This window comes from Ranitomeya variabilis, chromosome 2 (genome assembly GCF_051348905.1).
Source record: "Ranitomeya variabilis isolate aRanVar5 chromosome 2, aRanVar5.hap1, whole genome shotgun sequence".
Lineage (NCBI taxonomy): Eukaryota > Metazoa > Chordata > Amphibia > Anura > Dendrobatidae > Ranitomeya > Ranitomeya variabilis.
Genome location: NC_135233.1, coordinates 841,509,188 through 841,531,999, shown reverse-complemented (window position 1 = coordinate 841,531,999; position 22,812 = coordinate 841,509,188). Strand labels below are relative to the sequence as shown.

General features: G+C 44.4%; 1 protein-coding gene across 1 annotated transcript in view; it reads left to right on the top strand.

Annotated features, from left to right (window-relative positions):
• LOC143803965 (5-hydroxytryptamine receptor 3A-like) overlaps positions 1-22,812 on the top strand; it is a 110,534-nt gene that overhangs the window by 73,541 nt on the left and 14,181 nt on the right. The window contains exons 6-7 of the mRNA XM_077281715.1: positions 18,025-18,170; positions 18,956-19,166. Of these exons, the coding sequence (XP_077137830.1) occupies positions 18,025-18,170; positions 18,956-19,166 (357 nt within the window). The remainder of the gene's footprint in view (positions 1-18,024; positions 18,171-18,955; positions 19,167-22,812) is intronic.

Here is a 22,812-nt window from a genome sequence, read left to right as displayed (position 1 = left end):
TTATGACGAACCTCATTTGGAGCTTCAGGCAGAAAAAACTTTGATGTCCCTATCTCAGGGGCAAGATGAAGCGGAAATTTACTGCCAAAGATTCCGTAAATGGTCTGTGCTTACTCAGTGGAATGAGTGCGCCCTGGCGGCGACTTTCAGAGAGGGTCTCTCTGATGCCATTAAGGATGTTATGGTGGGGTTCCCTGTGCCTGCGGGTCTGAATGAGTCCATGACAATGGCTATTCAGATCGATAGGCGTTTGCGGGAGCGCAAACCAGTGCACCATCTGGCGGTGTCCACTGAGAAATCGCCAGAGAGTATGCAGTGTGATAGAATTCTGTCCCGAAGCGAGCGGCAGAATTTTAGACGGAAAAATGGGTTGTGTTTCTATTGTGGTGATTCTACTCATGTTATATCAGCATGCTCTAAACGCACTAAAAAGCTTGGTAAATCTGTTTCCATTTGCACCTTACCGTCTAAGTTTATTCTATCTGTGACCCTGATTTGCTCTTTGTCATCTATTACCACGGACGCCTATGTCGACTCTGGCGCCGCTTTGAGTCTTATGGATTGGTCCTTTGCCAAACGCTGTGGGTATGATTTAGAGCCTTTGGAGACTCCTATTCCTCTGAAGGGGATTGACTCCACCCCATTGGCTAATAATAAACCACAATACTGGACACAAGTGACTATGCGTATTAATCCGGATCACCAGGAGATCATTCGCTTTCTGGTGCTGTATAATCTACATGATGATTTGGTGCTAGGATTGCCTTGGCTGCAATCTCACAACCCAGTCCTCGACTGGAAAGCTATGTCTGTGTTGAGCTGGGGATGTAAGGGGGCTCATGGGGATGTACCTGTGGTTTCCATTTCATCATCTATTCCCTCTGAAATTCCTGAGTTCCTGTCTGACTATCGTGACGTCTTTGAAGAATCCAAGCTTGGTTCGTTACCTCCGCACCGAGAGTGCGATTGTGCCATAGATTTAATCCCGGGTAGTAAATACCCAAAGGGTCGTTTATTTAATCTGTCTGTACCTGAACATGCTGCTATGCGTGAATATATAAAGGAGTCCTTGGAAAAGGGACATATTCGTCCATCGTCATCTCCCTTAGGAGCCGGTTTTTTCTTTGTGTCAAAAAAAGACGGCTCTTTGAGACCATGTATTGATTATCGGCTTTTGAATAAAATCTCTGTTAAATATCAATACCCATTGCCGTTGCTGACTGATTTGTTTGCTCGCATAAAGGGGGCCAAGTGGTTCTCTAAGATTGACCTTCGTGGGGCGTATAATTTGGTGCGAATCAGGCAGGGGGATGAGTGGAAAACCGCATTTAATACGCCCGAGGGCCACTTTGAGTATTTAGTGATGCCTTTTGGTCTTTCAAATGCTCCGTCAGTTTTCCAGTCCTTTATGCATGATATTTTTCGCGATTATTTGGATAAATTTATGATTGTGTATCTGGATGATATTCTGATTTTTTCGGATGACTGGGACTCTCATGTCCAGCAAGTCAGGAGGGTTTTTCAGGTTTTGCGGTCTAATTCTTTGTGTGTGAAGGGTTCTAAGTGTGTTTTTGGGGTACAGAGGATTTCCTTTTTGGGATATATTTTTTCCCCCTCTTCCATTGAAATGGATCCTGTCAAGGTTCAAGCTATTTGTGATTGGACGCAGCCCTCTTCTCTTAAGAGTCTTCAGAAATTTTTGGGCTTTGCTAACTTTTATCGTCGATTTATTGCTGGTTTTTCGGATATTGCTAAGCCATTGACCGATTTGACTAAGAAGGGTGCTGATGTTGCTGATTGGTCCCCTGATGCTGTGGAGGCCTTTCGGGAGCTTAAGCGCCGTTTTTCCTCTGCCCCTGTGTTGCGTCAGCCTGATGTTGCTCTACCTTTTCAGGTTGAGGTCGACGCTTCTGAGATCGGAGCTGGGGCAGTGTTGTCGCAGAAAAGTTCTGACTGCTCCGTGATGAGGCCTTGTGCCTTCTTTTCCCGTAAATTTTCGCCCGCTGAGCGGAATTATGATGTTGGGAATCGGGAGCTTTTGGCCATGAAGTGGGCTTTTGAGGAGTGGCGCCATTGGCTTGAGGGGGCCAGACATCAGGTGGTGGTATTGACTGACCACAAAAATTTGGTTTATCTTGAGACCGCCAGGCGCCTGAATCCTAGACAGGCGCGCTGGTCATTATTTTTCTCTCGGTTTAATTTTGTGGTGTCATACCTACCGGGTTCTAAGAATGTTAAGGCGGATGCCCTTTCTAGGAGTTTTGAGCCTGACTCGCCTGGTAACTCTGAGCCCACAGGTATCCTTAAGGATGGAGTGGTATTGTCAGCCGTTTCTCCAGACCTGCGGCGGGCCTTGCAGGAGTTTCAGGCGGATAGACCTGATCGTTGCCCACCTGATAAACTGTTTGTTCCTGATGATTGGACCAGTAGAGTCATCTCTGAGGTTCATTCTTCTGCGTTGGCAGGTCATCCTGGCATTTTTGGTACCAGGGATTTGGTGGCAAGGTCCTTCTGGTGGCCTTCCCTGTCACGAGATGTGCGAGGCTTTGTGCAGTCTTGTGACGTTTGTGCTCGGGCCAAGCCTTGTTGTTCTCGGGCTAGTGGATTGTTGTTGCCCTTGCCTATTCCTAAGAGGCCTTGGACGCACATCTCGATGGATTTTATTTCAGATCTGCCTGTTTCTCAGAAGATGTCTGTCATCTGGGTGGTGTGTGACCGTTTCTCTAAGATGGTCCATTTGGTTCCTCTGCCCAAGTTGCCTTCTTCTTCCGAGTTGGTTCCTCTGTTTTTTCAAAATGTTGTTCGTTTGCATGGTATTCCTGAGAATATCGTTTCTGACAGAGGGACCCAATTCGTGTCTAGATTTTGGCGGGCATTCTGTGCTAGGATGGGCATAGATTTATCTTTTTCGTCCGCTTTCCATCCTCAGACTAATGGCCAGACTGAGCGGATTAATCAGACCCTGGAGACATATCTGAGGTGTTTTGTGTCTGCTGACCAGGATGATTGGGTTGCTTTTTTGCCATTGGCGGAGTTCGCTCTCAATAATCGGGCCAGCTCTGCCACTTTGGTGTCCCCGTTTTTCTGTAATTCGGGGTTTCATCCTCGATTTTCCTCTGGTCAGGTGGAATCTTCGGATTGTCCTGGAGTGGATGCTGTGGTGGAGAGATTGCATCAGATCTGGGGGCAGGTGGTGGACAATTTGAGGTTGTCCCAGGAGAAGACTCAGCTTTTTGCTAACCGCCGTCGTCGTGTTGGTCCTCGTCTTCGTGTTGGGGACTTGGTGTGGTTGTCTTCTCGTTTTGTCCCTATGAGGGTCTCTTCTCCTAAGTTTAAGCCTCGGTTCATCGGCCCGTATAAGATATTGGAGATTCTTAACCCTGTTTCCTTCCGTTTGGACCTCCCTGCATCCTTTTCTATTCATAACGTTTTTCATCGGTCATTGTTGCGCAGGTATGAGGTACCGGTTGTGCCTTCCGTTGAGCCTCCTGCTCCGGTGTTGGTTGAGGGTGAGTTGGAGTACGTTGTGGAGAAAATCTTAGACTCTCGTGTTTCCAGACGGAGACTCCAGTATCTGGTCAAGTGGAAGGGATACGGCCAGGAGGATAATTCTTGGGTGAATGCATCTGATGTTCATGCCTCTGATCTGGTTCATGCCTTTCATAGGGCCCATCCTGATCGCCCTGGTGGTTCGGGTGAGGGTTCGGTGCCCCCTCCTTGAGGGGGGGTACTGTTGTGAATTTGGATTCTGGGCTCCCCCGGTGGCTACTGGTGGAATTGAACTGGTGTCTTCATCTTCTCTGTTCACCTGTTCCCATCAAGATGTGGGAGTCGCTATATAACCTTGCTGCTCTGTTAGTTGCTTGCCGGTCAACAATGTTATCAGAAGCCTCTCTGTGCTTGTTCCTGCTCCTAGACAACTACTAGATAAGTTGGACTCTTGTCCATGTTTGTTTTTGCATTTTTGTTCCAGTTCACAGCTGTAGTTTCGTTACTGTGTCTGGAAAGCTCTTGTGAACAGGAATTGCCACTCTGGTGTTATGAGTTAATGCCAGAGTTTTAAAGTAATTTCTGGATGGTGTTTTGATAGAGTTTTTTAGCTGACCATGAAAGTGTCCTTTCTGTCTTCTGCTATGTAGTAAGTGGACCTCAAATTTGCTAAACCTATTTTCATACTACGTTTGTTATTTCATCTTGGTTCACCGCCAATACATGTGGGGGGCCTCTGTCTCCTTTCGGGGTATTTCTCTAGAGGTGAGCTAGGACTAATGTTTTCCTCTGCTAGCTTTATTTAGTCCTCCGGCTGGTGCTGGGCATCTAGAATCAACGTAGGCATGCTACCCGGCCACTGCTAGTTGTGCGTTAGGTTTAGTTCATGGTCAGCTCAGTTTCCATCTTCCAAGAGCTAGTTCCTATATATGCTGATGCTATGATCTCTTGCCATTGAGATCATGACAGGGAGAGTAATATTGCCCTTTCAGCTTGTGTGCCAGTCTTGACTCCTGGGTGTGCCACCTCTCTCTCTCATTCAGTGGGCCATAGAAAGGCTATTTTTTTTTGGGTTTTTTTAATATTATTTGGTTTCTAAAGTCTCCCTGAAAAAAAAAACAAAACATACAAAAAACAGTGGGAGAGTAATATTGCCCTTTCAGCTTGTGTGCCAGTCTTGACTCCTGGGTGTGCCACCTCTCTCCCTCTCATTCAGTGGGCCATAGAAAGCCTATTTATTTATTTTTTTTAAATATTATTGGGTTTCTAAAGTCTCCCTTAAAAAACAAAAAATACATAAAAAAACAGTGGGAGAGTAATATTGCCCTTTCAGCTTGTGTGCCAGTCTTGACTCCTGGGTGTGCCACCTCTCTCATTCAGTGGGCCATAGAAAGCTTTTTTTTTTTTTTTCCTTGATTTGTGTTCTAAAATCTACCTCAACACAAAAACACTACATCAATCAGTGGGAGAAAAATATTGGCCTCAGTCAGGGCTTGTGTGCCACTGCTGTGTGTGCTATCTCTCATTCAGTGGGCTATAGAAAGCCTATTTATTTATTTATTTTTTTTCTTATTATTTGGTTTCTAAAGTCTCCCTGAAAAAAAAAATACATAAATTAGGTGGGAGATTAATATTGACATTAGTGCTTGAGTGACAGTCCTGCGTGTGTGTCATCTCTGTGATTTTGTGCCACAGAAAACAGAGTGTGTAACATTGTGCCTGATTTTCCTTGTGGTCTCACCAACCTGTTAAGGGATATTGAAATCATACTGAAGTTATAGCTCACCGTGTAAGTTGTTTGACAGCAACAAATAAAGTTACTTTGGTTAAGATTTTAAAACAATGAGGAAGTCTGGTGCAAGAGGTCGTCGTGGGCGTTCATTGTCAGCTGGTAATGATGGTAGTGGTAGTGGAGCATCAGGTGGTCGTGGGGATAAAAATATTCCACCTAAGTCTGGAGCTGTGGAGCCAGTTTCGTCGTCAGGCTACACAAGGCCTCGAACGCTCTCTTTTCTGGGAGTAGGAAAACCGCTTTTAAAGGCGGAGCAGCAACAGCAAGTTTTGGCTTACATTGCAGACTCAGCCTCTAGCTCTTTTGCCTCCTCTTCCGAAACTGGTAAATGTAAAAGCAGCGCGTCGCTTGTGGATGTTCACGGTCAGGGACAAGTCGCTTCCTTGTCCTCCTCAGCAAAAACTACAACAAGAGAGAAGGATGCAGCAGGCGACACAACGGGTCACTCCATGGAGCTCTTTACACATACCGTCCCTGGCTTAGAAAGTGAAACATTTAACAGGCCATGCCCATTACAAGTATATTCTGACATGGAGTGCACTGATGCACAGCCACAGCCAGAGTACTATGCTGCTCCTTTGACTCAGACCACCACATTGCCCTCTCAGGGTACAGATCCACAATCAGACCCTGATGAGACTATGTTGCCCCGCCACGAACGCTATACCACCGACCGACACAGTGACACAGACGAAGTTGCACACGAGCTCGAAGAGGAGGTAATAGATGACCCAGTTATTGACCCCGATTGGCAGCCATTGGGGGAACAGGGTGCAGGCGGCAGTAGTTCAGAAGCGGAGGTGGAGGAGGGGCCGCAGCAGGCATCAACATCGCAACAGGTTCCATCTGCCGGGCCCGTATCTGGCCCAAAACGCGTGTCAAAGCCAAAACCTGTTGGAGCACAGCGTTGCCATCCGGTTAAAGCTCAGTCTGCAATCCCTGAAAAGGGATCCGAGTCTAGGAAGAGTGCAGTCTGGCATTTTTTTAAACAACATCCAACTGATCAGCGCAAAGTCATCTGTCAAAAATGTTCAACTAGCTTAAGCAGAGGTCAGAATCTGAAAAGTCTAAATACTAGTTGCATGCATAGACACTTAACCACCATGCATTTTCAAGCCTGGACTAACTACCAAACGTCCCTCAAGGTTGTAGCACCCTCGGCCAATGAAGCTAGTCAGCAACGCAACATCCCTTCCGTCACTGTAAGGCCACCATTTTCCGCACCACCGGCAGTATCTGTGCAGGTTTCTTTGCCAGCCAAAAGCAGTCAGGGTCAGGGAATCACCAGTTTTGTAGGAGGAAATATTGCATCTAGGGCACCGGCGGAAACAATACCGTCTCCAACCGTCTCTCAGTCTGCCATGTACACCGGCACACCCGAAAGTTCCACGATCTCCAGCTCTCCAGTCCAGCTCACCCTACATGAGACTCTGGTTAGAAAAAGGAAGTACTTATCCTCGCATCCGCGTACACAGGGTTTTAACGCCCACATAGCTAGACTAATCTCGTTAGAGATGATGCCCTACCGGTTAGTTGAAAGCAAAGCTTTCAAAGCCCTGATGGAGTACGCTGAACCACGATACGAGCTACCCAGTCGACACTTTTTTTCCAGAAAAGCCATCCCAGCCCTGCACCAGCATGTTAAACAGCGCATCGTCCATGCACTCAGGCAATCTGTGAGTACAAAGGTGCACCTGACTACAGATGCATGGACCAGTAGGCATGGCCAGGGACGTTATGTGTCCATCACGGCACACTGGGTGAATGTGGTGGATGCAGGGTCCACAGGCGACATCAATTTAGGGACAGTTGTGCCTAGCCCACGGTCTAGGAAACAGTTGGCTGTAGGCGTTCGCACCCCCTCCTCCTCCTCCTCCTCGTCCTCCTGCAGAAGCTACAGCTCTTCCACAGAACGCAGTCTGCCAACCACTCCATCGGCAGATGACACTGTTGCACACCAGTTGTCCCATTATGGGCCAGCTACTGCCAAGCGTCAGCAGGCTGTATTGGCTATGAAGTGCTTGGGCGACAACAGACACACCGCGGAAGTTCTGTCCGAGTTCTTGCAACAAGAAACACAGTCGTGGCTGGGCACAGTAGATCTTGAGGCAGGCAAGGTAGTGAGTGATAACGGAAGGAATTTCATGGCTGCCATCTCCCTTTCCCAACTGAAACACATTCCTTGCCTGGCTCACACCTTAAACCTGGTGGTGCAGTGCTTATTGAAAACTTATCCTGGGTTCTCCGACCTGCTCCTCAAAGTGCGTGCACTTTGCTCACATATCCGACGTTCGCCTGTACACGCCAGCCGTATGCAGACCTATCAGCGGTCTTTGAACCTTCCCCAGCATCGCCTAATCATAGACGTTGCAACAAGGTGGAACTCAACACTGCACATGCTTCAGAGACTGTGCGAACAGAGGCGTGCTGTTATTTATTTGTGGGAGGATACACGGGCAGGCAGTAGGATGGCAGACATGGAGTTGTCAGGTGTGCAGTGGTCTAAGATACAAGACATGTGTCAAGTCCTTCAGTGTTTTGAGGAATGCACACGGCTGGTTAGTGCAGACAACGCCGTAATAAGCATGAGCATCCCCCTAATGCGTCTGCTGATGCAAAGTTTGACGCACATAAAGGAGCAGGCGTCTGCACCAGAGGAAGAGGAAAGCCTTGATGACAGTCAGCCATTGTCTGGTCAGGGCAGTGTACAGGACGAGGTAGCGGGCGAAGAGGAGGTGGAGGACGAGGAGGATGATGGGGATGAGTATATTTTTAATGCCGAACCTTTCCCGGGGGCACAGGAAATTGGTTGCGTGTCACGGCCGGGTTCTGGTTTTTTGAGGGACACAAGTGACGTAGATTTGCCTGCAACTGCCCCTCAACCAATCACAACCGGAGATTTGACAACTGGAACTTTGGCCCACATGGCGGATTATGCCTTACGTATCCTAAAAAGGGACACACGCATTACGAAAATGATGAACGATGACGATTACTGGTTGGCCTGCCTCCTTGATCCACGCTATAAAGGCAAATTGCAAAATATTATGCCACATGAGAACTTTGAACTAATATTAGCAACCAAACAATCAACTCTTGTTGACCGTTTGCTTCAGGCATTCCCAGCACACAGCGCACGTGATCGTTCTCACACGAGCTCCAGGGGGCAGCAGACTAGGAGTGTTAGGGGTGCACACATCAGAAGTGGCGTTGGACAGAGGGGTTTTCTGACCAGGTTGTGGAGTGATTTTGCTATGACCGCAGACAGGACAGGTACTGCTGCATCAATTGAAAGTGACAGGAGACAACATTTGTCCAGTATGGTTACTAACTATTTTTCATCCCTTATCGATGTTCTCCCTCAACCGTCATTCCCATTTGATTACTGGGCCTCCAAATTAGACACCTGGCCAGAATTGGCAGAATATGCATTGCAGGAGCTTGCTTGCCCGGCAGCAAGTGTCCTATCAGAAAGAGTATTCAGTGCTGCAGGTTCAATATTAACCGAAAAAAGGACTCGTCTGGCTACCCAAAATGTTGACGATCTAACATTCATTAAAATGAACCACAACTGGATTTCGAAATCTTTTGCCCCACCTTGCCCGGCCGACACCTAGCTTTCCTATGAAAAGCTCTTGCCTGTGAATTACTTTTCCAATGTCTAATTTGCTGCAGCTGATTGTACAGCATACGACATGTTTACACCTCCCTAAATGGCAAAACTCCCCACACGGGGCCGTGGTATCGCGACTTGGCGCAAGCACCCGTGAGACTGCTGTTTGTCTGAAGAGGTGGGTGTGCTCGCTTTTGGTTGACGGCATTGCTACTGGGTCCCTCATAGTACAATGTAGTGTCTCTGGCGGTGGTGGTGCGCACCCAACGTCAGACACACCGTTGTAACATGAGGGGCCCTGGGGCGGTCCCGCCGGCCTCAAGAGAGTTCCCCCCTACCCCAGCTCAAAATGTGCTCTACCACGTCCAAAATTATGTCGCACAGCTCCACCAATCTTTAGTCTATTCGCTGACATCATTCAATGTCTGGCACTGACAATACAAATTTGTAGACATCTATGATGCAACTTAAAGTAGTCTGTGTCTGTGTCCTATATTGGCACCATTAAATAGTTACTGCCAAATTACTATGTCAGAAACTCAGTAGATGAGCCCACCCCTGTACCTAAGTATGCCACCTTTTTTTTTGTTGTGGTTGTTTTGCGAGACATTAACATCTATTTATATTTTGGGAGTACTGGGACAGACACTCCTTGCACTACTCCTCCACTCACCACCAAGCTGCCTGTGTATCCATGTAACCGCTGTAAAGCTGCCATGAGCCTATTGTTTGTTATTTTAGGCCTTTGATAGCCTGTCTGCGGTCCCTACTTTAAATACTCCTCCACTCACCACCACCAAGTTGCCTGCCCGTGTATCCATGTAACCGCTGTAAAACTGCCATGAGCCTATTGTTTGTTATTTTAGGCCTTTGAAGCCTGTCTGCGGTCCCTCCTTCCACTAGTCCTCCACTGACCAGACCACTGCTGCCCGTGTACCCCTGGAACCAATTATAAAGTGCCTACAGCCAGCCCATTTTCTTATGTTAGGCCTTTGAAGCCTGTCTGCGGTCCCTACTTTAAATACTCCTCCACTGACCACCAAGCTGCCTGCCCGTGTATCCATGTAACCGCTGTAAAACTGCCATGAGCCTATTGTTTGTTATGTTAGGCCTTTGATAGCCTGTCTGCGGTCCCTACTTTAAATACTCCTCCACTCACCACCAAGCTGCCTGCCCGTCTATCCATGTAACCGCTGTAAAACTGCAATGAGCCTATTGTTTGTTATTTTAGGCCTTTGATAGCCTGTCTGCAGCCCCTACTTGCAATACTCCTCCACTGACCACACCAATGCTGCCTGTGTACCCCTGGAACCTATTTAAAAGTTCATAGAGCCTAGTTATATATTTTATTTACTATTAATAAGGCCATGATGGACTACGCTGTACCACGCTACAAGCTAACCAGTCGACACTTCTTTTGCGAGAAAAGCCATCCCAACCCTCCACCAGCATGTAGAAGACCGCATTGTCCATGCACTCTGGCAATCTGTGAGTACAAAGGTGCACCTGACAACAGACGCATGGACCTGTAGGCATGGCCACGGAAGATTACGTGTCCATTACGGCGCAATGGGTTAATGTGGTGGATGCATGGTCCACAGGGGACAGCCTACTAAGTCTGTCTGCAGTCCCTAATTCAAATTGTCCTCCACTGTCTAAATCGGAGCTTCCACCTTCTGGCTTTCGGCCTATAGTATCAGAAATTAAACTGCATTTGGCCTTCAACTTTGGTTAGGGCCTACTAACGGCTTCTGCCCCTCCCTGGTGTTGCCCTCAACTAAATAAAGCTGAGCTTCAACCTTCTGCTCCAAATTACCATTTTGAAAAATGCAATAGGCTTTTCCGGCCTACTAAAGGTGTCTGTCTGTGTGCCCCTGCCTGGTGTTGTCCTCAACTAAATAAAGCTGAGCTTCAACCTTCCGGCTCTCATTAAGTGGTTTTAAAAAAAAAAATGGTGGTTAGGGCCTACTAACGGCTTCTGCCCCTCCCTGGTGTTGCCCTCAACTAAATAAAGCTGAGCTTCAACCTTCTGCTCCAAATTACCATTTTGAAAAATGCAATAGGCTTTTCCGGCCTACTAAAGGTGTCTGTCTGTGTGCCCCTGCCTGGTGTTGTCCTCAACTAAATAAAGCTGAGCTTCAACCTTCCGGCTCTCATTAAGTGGTTTAAAAAAAAAAAATGGTGGTTAGGGCCTACTAACGGTTTCTGCCCCTCCCTGGTGTTGTCCTCAACTAAATAAAGCTGAGCTTCAACCTTCCGGCTCTCATTAAGTGGTTTTAAAAAAAAAAAATGGTGGTTAGGGCCTACTAACGGCTTCTGCCCCTCCCTGGTGTTGCCCTCAACTAAATAAAGCTGAGCTTCAACCTTCTGCTCCAAATTACCATTTTGAAAAATGCAATAGGCTTTTCCGGCCTACTAAAGGTGTCTGTCTGTGTGCCCCTGCCTGGTGTTGTCCTCAACTAAATAAAGCTGAGCTTCAACCTTCCGGCTCTCATTAAGTGGTTTAAAAAAAAAAATGGTGGTTAGGGCCTACTAACGGCTTCTGCCCCTCCCTGGTGTTGTCCTCAACTAAATAAAGCTGAGCTTCAACCTTCCGGCTCTCATTAAGTGGTTTTAAAAAAAACAAATGGTGGTTAGGGCCTACTAACGGCTTCTGCCCCTCCCTGGTGTTGCCCTCAACTAAATAAAGCTGAGCTTCAACCTTCTGCTCCAAATTACCATTTTGAAAAATGCAATAGGCTTTTCCGGCCTACTAAAGGTGTCTGTCTGTGTGCCCCTGCCTGGTGTTGCCCTCAACTAAATAAAGCTGAGCTTCAACCTTCTGCTCCAAATTACCATTTTGAAAAATGCAATAGGCTTTTCCGGCCTACTAAAGGTGTCTGTCTGTGTGCCCCTGCCTGGTGTTGTCCTCAACTAAATAAAGCTGAGCTTCAACCTTCCGGCTCTCATTAAGTGGTTTTAAAAAAAAAAAATGGTGGTTAGGGCCTACTAACGGCTTCTGCCCCTCCCTGGTGTTGCCCTCAACTAAATAAAGCTGAGCTTCAACCTTCTGCTCCAAATTACCATTTTGAAAAATGCTATAGGCTTTTCCGGCCTACTAAAGGTGTCTGTCTGTGTGCCCCTGCCTGGTGTTGCCCTCAACTAAATAAAGCTGAGCTTCAACCTTCTGCTCCAAATTACCATTTTGAAAAATGCAATAGGCTTTTCCGGCCTACTAAAGGTGTCTGTCTGTGTGCCCCTGCCTGGTGTTGCCCTCAACTAAATAAAGCTGAGCTTCAACCTTCTGCTCCAAATTACCATTTTGAAAAATGCAATAGGCTTTTCCGGCCTACTAAAGGTGTCTGCCCCTCCCTGGTGTTGTCCTCAACTGAACAAAGCTGAGCTTCCACATTCTGGCTTTCGCCCTATACTATCAGATATTAAACTGCATTTGGCCTACTAGTGTGGTTAGGCCCTTGAAACAGTGTCTGCTGCTCTTGGGTTTGCTACTCCACTGAACAAAGCAATGCCGCCTGTTTAGTCCTGTTACCAATTTTGAACTGCATGTAGCCTACTTTATTCTTTGGCCCTATATCTGTTTCCTCCTCATCCTGCCCATTGCCCAGCCACTGCTAAATGAGTCTGCTGGTACATTGACCTAGACCACTACATTCCCCTTGTACTCTACACAGCCAGAATCTGTCCCTGCTGAAAGTAAGGTTCCCCTTCCCGCATGTTATACCACCTTACACAGGGACAAAGAGGAAGGTGCAGATGAAAGTGCAGGTTCCTTCATCAGGTGGGGGGGCATACTCGTTGGCGACGTCACTGGCACAGGGCCCCTCAGAGTACGCAAAAGTGTCGCTGCTGGTGGGAGGCGCCCCCGCCATGCAAACACACCGCCGTACTTTGAGGGGCCCTGTGCCAGTGGCAATGCGAACGAGTGGGCCCCCCCCTGCTTGCTCAGGATCACAGCACTTGCAACTTTTAAATACTTACCTTTCCCTGCAACACCGCCGTGACGTAGTCCGCATTTCCTGGGCCCACGAAAAACTTGAGCCAGCCCTACTCCCCCCACAACTTTCCCCCAATTCCCTATGCCCAACTATTATTATACAGTTAATTAAGATTGGCAAGCTTCAGAAACAAGAATGGATGTTTTTGGCATTAAAATGGGCACTGTAGGTGTTTTCCTGGCCTCCACTCACTGCCGACTATGCTTCCCCATTGACTTGCATTGGGTTTCGTGTTTCGGTCGATCCCCGACTTTTAGCGATAATCGGCCGACTGCACTCGACTCGACTCTGGACAAAATCGGGTTTCCCAAAACCCTACTCGATCTTAAAAAAATGAAAGTCGCTCAACCCTACTCACAATCTACAAAGGATGGGTGAGGAAACAGTAGGTGAGGGTAGAGCTGGTCGTGCTCTATGTTCACAGACGGAAAAATGAAGCATATCTAGAAAAGAGCTCTGTTCCTACTGTGAAACATGGATGAGGCTCTGTTATGTTCTGGGGCTGCTTTGCTGCATCTGGCACAGGGTGTCTAGAATCTGTGCAGGATACTATGAAATCTCAAGACTATCAAGGGATTCTAGAGAGAAATTTTGATGCCCAGTGTCAGAAAGCTTGGTCTCAGTCGCAGGCCATGGGTCCTGCAACAGGATAATGACACAGCTAAAACACCCAAGAATGGCTAAGAGGAAAACATTGGACTATTCTGAAGTGGCTTTCTATGAGCCCTAACCTAAATCCTATTGAGTATCTTTGGAAAGACCAAAATTGGGTCAGAGATGAAAAAATAATTAAACTTACAAGTTTTGGTCGTTGCTGGTAAGTGGATTGAGAGTCCAAGCGGATGGTGACCTGGTATTCAGTTTATATAGGTAGCAGTGTCCAGAGAATGTGAGAACAGGATACACTGTAAATTGCAATAAGGGTTAATTATTCGTCTATCAACCTGCTGTGTATTTGAGAATATATGGAAATCCCGGTACCTGCAACGTGATTATGTTATACTCACTTTATTATCTGGACAGATAGTATGATGAGAGTGTAGTTCGGTATAGATGGGGCTGGAACTTGTATTTAGGGCATGCATGCCCAGTCATAGTTTATGATGGGCCCCATAAGATGCTCCATTCAAAATACGCCCCGTATAATGCTCCCTAAAGTTTATGATGGGCCCCCATAAGATGCTTCATACAAAAATATGCCCCATAATGCTGCACAAAAGTTGATTATGGCCCCATAAGATGCTCCATAAAAAATGTGCCCTATATAATGCTGCACAAAGGTTGATTATGGCCCCATAAGATGGTCCATAGAAACATTTGCCCCATATAATGCTGCATAAATGTTGATTATGGCCCCATAAGACGCTCCATAGAATATTGTGCTGCATATGCTGCTGTGTTTAAAAAAAAATTGACATACTCACCTCTCGTTGCTCAGGCCCCCGGCACTTGCAATATTCACCTGTCCCTGTTCCACCGCCGGGTGCCGCTGTGTCTTCCGGGTCCTCTGGCTGTGATGATCAGGCAGAGGGCACGCACTAAACACGTCATTGCGCCCTCTCACTTGAACGTTACAGCCAGAGGATGCGGAAGACGGAGCAGCGATTGGTGGTGGAATGGGGACAGGTGAATATCGCACAATGCTCACCCTTCCCCATCATACTCACCCTCCCGGCGCGGTCCCTGGCAGCTTCTCCGATGCGATGGTCTCTGGGCGTCGGCAGCTTGTTCCGGTGTTCAGTGGTCACTGGTATGGCTCATTAAAGTAATGAATATGCGCTCCACCCTATGGGAGTGAAGTCGCATCCATATTCATTACTTTAATGAGCGGTACCACGTGACCGCTGAACACAGGAAGAGCTACCGGCACCCAGAGAGCATCGCATCAGAGGAGCTGCCAAGGACGGCGCCGGGAGGGTGAGTATGATGTGACAGCTGCCGCTCCCCCCCCCCCGACCCCCTGGGACAACGACTCGAGTATAAGCCAAGAGGGGCACTTTCAGCCTAAAAAAATGGGCTGAAAATCATGGGCTTATACTCGAGTATATGCGGTGATCACTGGCCTTGGAGGATGTTCATTCAGTTGTTTAATTTTGTAGAAAAGAAAGCAGATCACAGACATGGCACAAAACTAAAGTAATTTCAAATGGCATCTTTCTGGCTGTAAGAAACACTAAAAGAAATCAAGAACATAAAATGTGGTAGTCAGTAATGGTTCCTTTTTTTAACAAAGCATAGGGAAAAAGTTATAGAATCACTCAATTCTGAGGGAAAAAAATATGGAATCATGAAAATCAAACAAACAAAAAACACTCCAAAACATCACTAGTATTTTGTTGCACCATCTCTGGCTTTTATAACAGCTTGCAGTCTCTGAGGCATGGACTTAATGAGTGGCAAACCGTACTCTTCATCAATCTGGCTCCCACTTTCTCTGTTTGCTGTTGCCAGATCAGCTTTGCAGGTTGGAGCCTTGTCATGGACCATTTTCTTCAACTTTCACCAAAGATTTTCAATTGGATTGAGATCCGGACTATTTGCAGGCCATGACATTGATCTTATGTGTCTTTTTTTTCAAGGAATGCTAGAGTTTTTGCTCTTTGGCAGGATGCACTATCATCTTGAAAAACGATTTCATTATCCCCAAACATCCTTTCAAATGATGGGATAAGAAAAGTGTCCAAAATATCCACATAAACTTGTTCATTTATTGAAGATGTAATGACAGCCATCTCCCCTGTGCCTTTACCTGACAAGCAGCCCCATATCATCAATGACTGTGGAAATTTGCATGTTCTCTTCAGGCAGTCACCTTTATAAATCTCATTGTAACGGCACCAAACAAAAGTTCCAGCATCATAACTTTGCCCAATGCAGATTCGTGATTCATCACTGAATATGACTTTCATCCAGTCATCCACAGTCCACGATTGCTTTTCCTTAGCCCACTGTAACCTTGTTTTTTTCTGTTTAGGTGTTAATGATGGCTTTCGTTTAGCTTTTCTGTATGTAAATCCCATTTCCTTTAGGCAGCTTCTTACAATTCGGTCACAGACGTTGACTCCATTTTCGACCCATTCGTTCCTCATTTGTTTTGTTGTGCATTTCCTGTTTTGGAGACATATTGCTTTAAGTTTCTGGTCTTGACGCTTTGATGTCTTTCTTGGTCTACCAGTATGTTTGCCTTTAACAACCTTCCCATGTTGTTTGTATTTGGTCCAGATTTTAGACATAGCGGACTGTGAACAACCTACATCTTTTGCAACATTGTGTGATGATTTACCCTCTTTTAAGAGTTTGATAATCCTCTCCTTTGTTTCAATTGACATCTCTCGTGTTGGGGCCATGATTCATGTTTGTCCACTTGGTGCAACAGCTCTCCAAGGTGTGATCACTTCTCTTTAGATGCAGACTAACGAGCAAATGTAATTTGATGCAAGTGTTAGTTTGGGGAATGAAAATTTATAGGGTGATTCCATAATTTTTTCCCTCAGAATTGAGTGACTCCATAATTTTTTCCCTGTGCTTGGTTAAAAAATTAACCATTACTGACTACCACATTTTTTTGTTCTTGATTTCTTTTAGTGTTTCTTAAAGCCAGAAAGTTGCCATTTGAAATTACTTTAGTTTTGTGCCATGTCTGTGATCTGCTTTTTTTCTACAAAATTAAACAACTGAATGAACATCCTCCAAGGCCAGTGATTCCATGCAAGCTCTGAATTTCAGTCATAGAGGTGGCTGTAACCACGTCCCTAACACTGACTGACAGCCGGCTCTACTGTGCATTAGTGCAGAGCTGACTGTCAGTCAGTACCAGGATGTGGTTACACCTGCCGCTCACAATGTACTGAGCAATGAGTGAAGCCGCGGCTCTATGACTGAAATCCGCAGCCTGCTGGGAGGAATAAAGTTAATTTTCTATGATAACCGGGCTTCTAGTGTGGCGGCCGCACAGCTTTAAAATGCTATTAAACTACAGACTAACCCCATATCTGCTGGTTAATAGCGTTTAGGGGCATGACAAGTCGCCTTCAATATGTTAAAATACAGTGACCAGTCTTGTTAGCCTTCAAAAAAATAAAAATCTACAACATGACCTACAGTATATTTCTGAAGAGCGCTTTGTGTAAAACCAGCTGTAATCAGAAAAGTGATATCTGATGACAATATGTAAGTGCAGCGCCCCAGAGTCCTGGTCGTGCAGTATCGTCACTCTACCACTAAGGGGAGTGATGGTACGTCTGATTGTACTAAAAGAGTTCACCTAACCAGGTAACACAGTCACACACTACACTTCACACTCCGGCCACCAGGGGGAGCAAAAGGTTCTATTTATTAGGCCACTCCTCACACTCTGGTAAAACTGGGGGTTGGATAGGAAGTTAGAGAGAAGCTGACTGGGTTTTGCCCAGGCAACATCCTGTGAGAGAGGGAGTTGCTGGGAAGATTCAGGGGGGTCCCTGTCAGGGGTGGGATCCTGACAGCGTCCTAGCATGAGACAGATTGTTACGGAACCGCGCCTGCACCTCATTGCGGCGGTATCTTAAGAAAGGACAAGAAGCGAAGTATATTGTGGAGAAGTGAGAAAACGAGATCACAGCACTAAGGAGATAATACCAGGAGGAGTCGTGCCCTAAGATCGAGGCAACATCCTTCTGAGGCGCGTAGCCGGTGGCCGGAACACCGAGGGAGTACTGGCTCTACGCATTACTCCAGATCACGGCAGGGCAGTTAACTCTAGGCTGGCTGTCTCACCTTTACACCTATGCAGACAACAGAGGCAATTGTGGGAGAGGGGCGTCTCTAGGGTCCCTATAAAAAAGCTCCAGGCCTACCCCATCATACGGGTGCGTCCTAGCCATACCAACTGGGGGACGGAGAGAGAGAACATCAGAAATAGATACAAGAGTTGTGAGGACTATTCCGTGGTGCTCAGCAGGGAGGTACTACAACACAAAGGCGCAAGTAGGAAGGCTACTGATTTCCACCTGTAAAGGGAACTCTGGATGTGCCTTCGGACCGGCCGGTCTCAGCTTGCCCTGTTAGCAGTGCTCTGGATTGTGGATGCTGAAGTCTACAGTAAAAGGTAAAGAGACTGCACAACCATTTATCTCTTGGATTTCTTATATTCACAGCTCAACACATTAAACTTGGTCTTCTTAAGACAAATGGCAGCACTGGTCAAATTTCTTCAGAGGGCGAGGGTCCACAGGGTGAATGGGAACTAGTCCAGACAGAACCTTCTGATCCTGGAAATATGCAGAACATGGTGGCATTTAATGTAAGTAAAACATTGAAGGATTGTCTCTCTCCTGTTAAAGGGAACCTGATAGCTGATCCACAGACAACATGTATTAGACTGTGGCAGCAAGATTTCAGCATCATATGTGTAACTGTGAAATACAGCGTAATTTCAGAGAAGAGCATTGGTTAATAACAGCTGTGGACTGAGGTGCATGGGACACTAGTTGGACAGGCAGGTTCCTGGCTTGCTTCTCGACTGACAGGTCTTTCCCTGCATGCATGTATAGGAAGAGAGCTGTCATTCCAGGGCAGAAGGTGGGCAGATGCCGCTGAGGACCAGCTAGTCCAACTAGTCCCATGCAGCTCGGTTGTTAAACTTCAGAGTCATTTATGACTGAGATCATATATCAAGTGCCTGATACACGTGGATCGGGCAGCATGTATCCGCTGTCAGGCTCCCTTTAATATTTTGTACATATCCGCAGAGTGAATATTGTTTCAAGGGAGTAAGACTATTGCTAGGCTGGGGGACCATTTTTATTCCTCCAGTAGGCAGCTGGTGAGGAGGAATGGTAAAAGATTATGGTCACAGATGTGCAGTACAGTGCACGCAAGGCTATCATCATATACTGTGATGTAAAATAAAAACACAGCACAGAGAGCTGTGTAAATACCTCATACATGCATGTCATATACCCCTGGGGTTCACATACCACGATTTGAGAATCTAGAATCCAGGAGAGAAGTATTAATAATGGGGGGAAAATGACATTTATTATCCATTTTATTCATAATTAAAGGTAGTGTGTATTATCACCTCAGATTATCATCAAACGACGCCCAGGCTTGTATGTGGTCAATCTACTGCTTCCAAGTGCCTTCCTGATGTTAATAGATATCTTCAGTTTCAACCTTCCACCACACGGTATGGACCGAGCCACCTTTAAAATGACCTTGCTGTTGGGATATATGGTATTTATTCTCATCATAAATGATTTGCTGCCTGCTACATCCAGTGGAACACCACTTATAGGTAAGAGCTATAATGATTGTCATTTTTTTTTACCATTTGTTGAATTTTTCATGGGTTACTTTTTTCCAACTGTTTAATGTGAACCTAGCAGTTTAATCATGTTATCCAAACATCAGGAAGCATGAAGCAGACACTGACTGCTTTATTGATGCAGTGTATGTTTTACTTTGAAAGGGAATCTGTCAGTAGTATCAACCCTCCTAAGCCACCTCTATGGGCATGCAGTAAACAAAAAAGTGCACTCTGTAGTGCTAAAGCATATCAATATGAAATATATGAAACATGAATACCAATACTGCTTCTGGAAACTAGGAACAATTGAGATGCTTAGCACATAATTTGACCAATCCATGCATGCCCAGCAACCAATGACAAGTTGGTCTCAAAACTGCTGGGTCCTAACGTGTCTAGTGTGAATACCTCTCTAAGACTGAATATAGAATAGATAGGCATTCACACTAGACACTTTATGACCCATGACTGACAGTTTGCTCTCCTAATCTACATGTCTTACACTGGTAACTCCCCTTTTAATTTAAAATAGGCTCTGGAGGCAGATTCTCATTGAGAACTGTGCCCCGCCTATAAATCTTAACAGCTCATACACACATTAGGAGAAACGTGGATTTCTCTGATATAACACATCGGATCAAATATATCAATGTACCACTTTATTCAACTTTTTTTTATGACCTACCAGGCCATATAGACGGCTTAGGAGTGTTGATCCTACTGACAGATTGACTTTAAATTCTACAGCATTTCCAAGAAAATATACTTTGAGAAGCCAAATTGGGACTATGCCTCTTGGATTACTAGGTCTGAGACAGGTCCCCAGCAGCTAATTCTCAGTCCACTTTCTCATGACTGACAAGCCACTCTGTATACAAGAGTATAATGCGAGAAAATAATTTTAATTGCAATCCATAGTCAAATATATGATGTTTCAGTCTATTGTAGACCTTCTTCAGACAAACAGATTGCCCATAGAGTATGTGACACAAAAAGATGCAGAAAACTTGTATGAAGTGCAGCACAAGGTGGTAGTGGAATCTCACTTCAGGTATGGCACATATGCAAGCCATATACTCCTTGCGACAGAGCTCTTTTCCTGTCCCTAATGCCAGGGGCACCCTAGCTATCCCTGCTCGCCGGATTACTTCTGATGGTAAATACACTGGGGCCACGTACCTTGCCGACTCCTGAATCAGCCCTATATCTGTCCCCCCTTCCCCACCCAGGGAAGTGGGGAATAATAGTATATATATATATATATATATATATATATATATATATATATATATATATTATATGTAGTAGAGCATCGGGTGGTTTCGTCAAACTCAATTTGACAGGTGGACACGCCCCTATCAAAGTGTATCAAAGTGTGTAACCCCTCCCTGTCAGCCAGCTGTCCTCCTTGTCTGGCTGTCCCCTTTTGATATAGTTTAATTTGTTAATGCGGTGAATGTTATCCCAGTAATTGTTTTATATTAGTTGATTATATGCTATATTAAGAGTAGTCTTATTTGATAATCCGCTGATAGGGAGAGTGAGGCTGTGTTTCTACAGTATTATTCTGCTGTGAGCTTGAATGATTCTAGTACTATAATTGCTAACAGATGCTAAGAGTTTCTGTGATGGAGATACAAACATTCCACTAGCTAGCAGCTGTTAAAATGTATCTGTACTGATCACTAACCAGACAGCCAGGCTTTCTGTGCTGGAGATACAAACATTCCACACAAGCAGTGTTAAATAGGCATCATACGGATACCGTAGTGAGTATAAAATGTATTAAATTGATTACTGATACTCTTCCAACAAATTGATAATGATATCAAAAGTGTATTATTTTATTTATAGTCCCAATAATATTTATTCTCTTTTATTGACATTTTCATAAACCTATAGTCCCAATAATATTTATTTGACCAGCAGATAATTAATTAAAATCGCATAAAGCGTGTTAAATAGACAGCGCACGGACACCGCAGTGAATCAAAATGTATTAAATTGATTACTGATACTCTTCCAACAAATTGATAATAATATCATAAGTGTATTATTTTATTTATAGTCCCAGTAATATTTATTCTCTTTTATTGACATTTTCATAAACCTATAGTCCCAATAATATTTATTTGACCAGCAGATAATTAATTAAAATCACATAAAGCGTGTTAAATAGACAGCGCACGGACACCGCAGTGAATCAAAATGTATTAAATTGATTACTGATACGCTTCCAACAAATTGATAATAATATCATAAGTGTATTATTTTATTTATAGTCCCAGTAATATTTATTCTCTTTTATTGACATTTTCATAAACCTATAGTCCCAATAATATTTATTTGACCAGCAGATAATTAATTAAAATCGCATAAAGTGTGTTAAATAGACATCACACCAAAATCATAGTGAATCAAAATGTATTAAATTGATTACTGATACGAGACTCACATGACATCTCATGGCTGCTGTCAGCAGCTGTGTGCCTGGTGTGCCTGACCCCCCTCCCCCTTTCTGAGATCCCAGACAGATGATCAAAACACAGAAAGCTTTATCAGAGATTTAGAGTCTGTATAATTATCGGACTTCAGTATCGCTGTAAGCTGCAGACTGCCCATTTGATAATAAATTGTTATCAAAGTGTCAGCAAAATGTATTAAATTGATTACTGATACTCTTCCAACAAATTGATAATGATATCAAAAGTGTATTATTTTATTTATAGTCCCAATAATATTTATTCTCTTTTATTGACATTTTCATAAACCTATAGTCCCAGTAATATTTATTTGACCAGCAGATAATTAATTAAAATCGCATAAAGTGTGTTAAATAGACATCACACCAAAATCATAGTGAATCAAAATGTATTAAATTGATTACTGATACGATTCCAACAAATTGATAATAAATTGTTATCAAAGTGACAGCAAAGTATATTAAATAGATAACACACCAAAATCATAGTGTATCAAAGTGTATTATTTTATTTATAGTCCCAATAATATTTATTCTCTTTTATTGACATTTTCATAAACCTATAGTCCCAATAATATTTATTTGACCAGCAGATAATTAATTAAAATCGCATAAAGTGTGTTAAATAGACATCATACGGATACCGTAGTGAGTATAAAATGTATTAAATTGATTACTGATACGATTCCAACAAATTGATAATAAATTGATATCAAAGTGGCAGCAAAGCATATTAAATAGATAACACACCAAAATCATAGTGTATCAAAGTGTATTATTTTATTTACAGTCCCAATAATATTTATTCTCTTTTATTGACATTTTCATACACCTATAGTCCCAATAATAGGGCATATTATGTATATTCTGTGTTTATGCATCATTATTTCATACTGTGATTCTCATTTTATGAGCTTTATAACACAGCAGACTGATTTACGGACATATTATGTATAATTATTAGTTAATTGGCCAGTCATTTATGAGTTTTTCATACGTATCACAGAAAGATTTTAGTTCGATCTGATTTAAAATCATATACTTCAGCGATAATGTCAGGTGTTGGATAGGCATTTATCAGTTTTTCATACGTATCACAGAAAGATTTTAGCTTGATCTGTGCGAGTTTGCGGGCAAATTATGTATATTCTG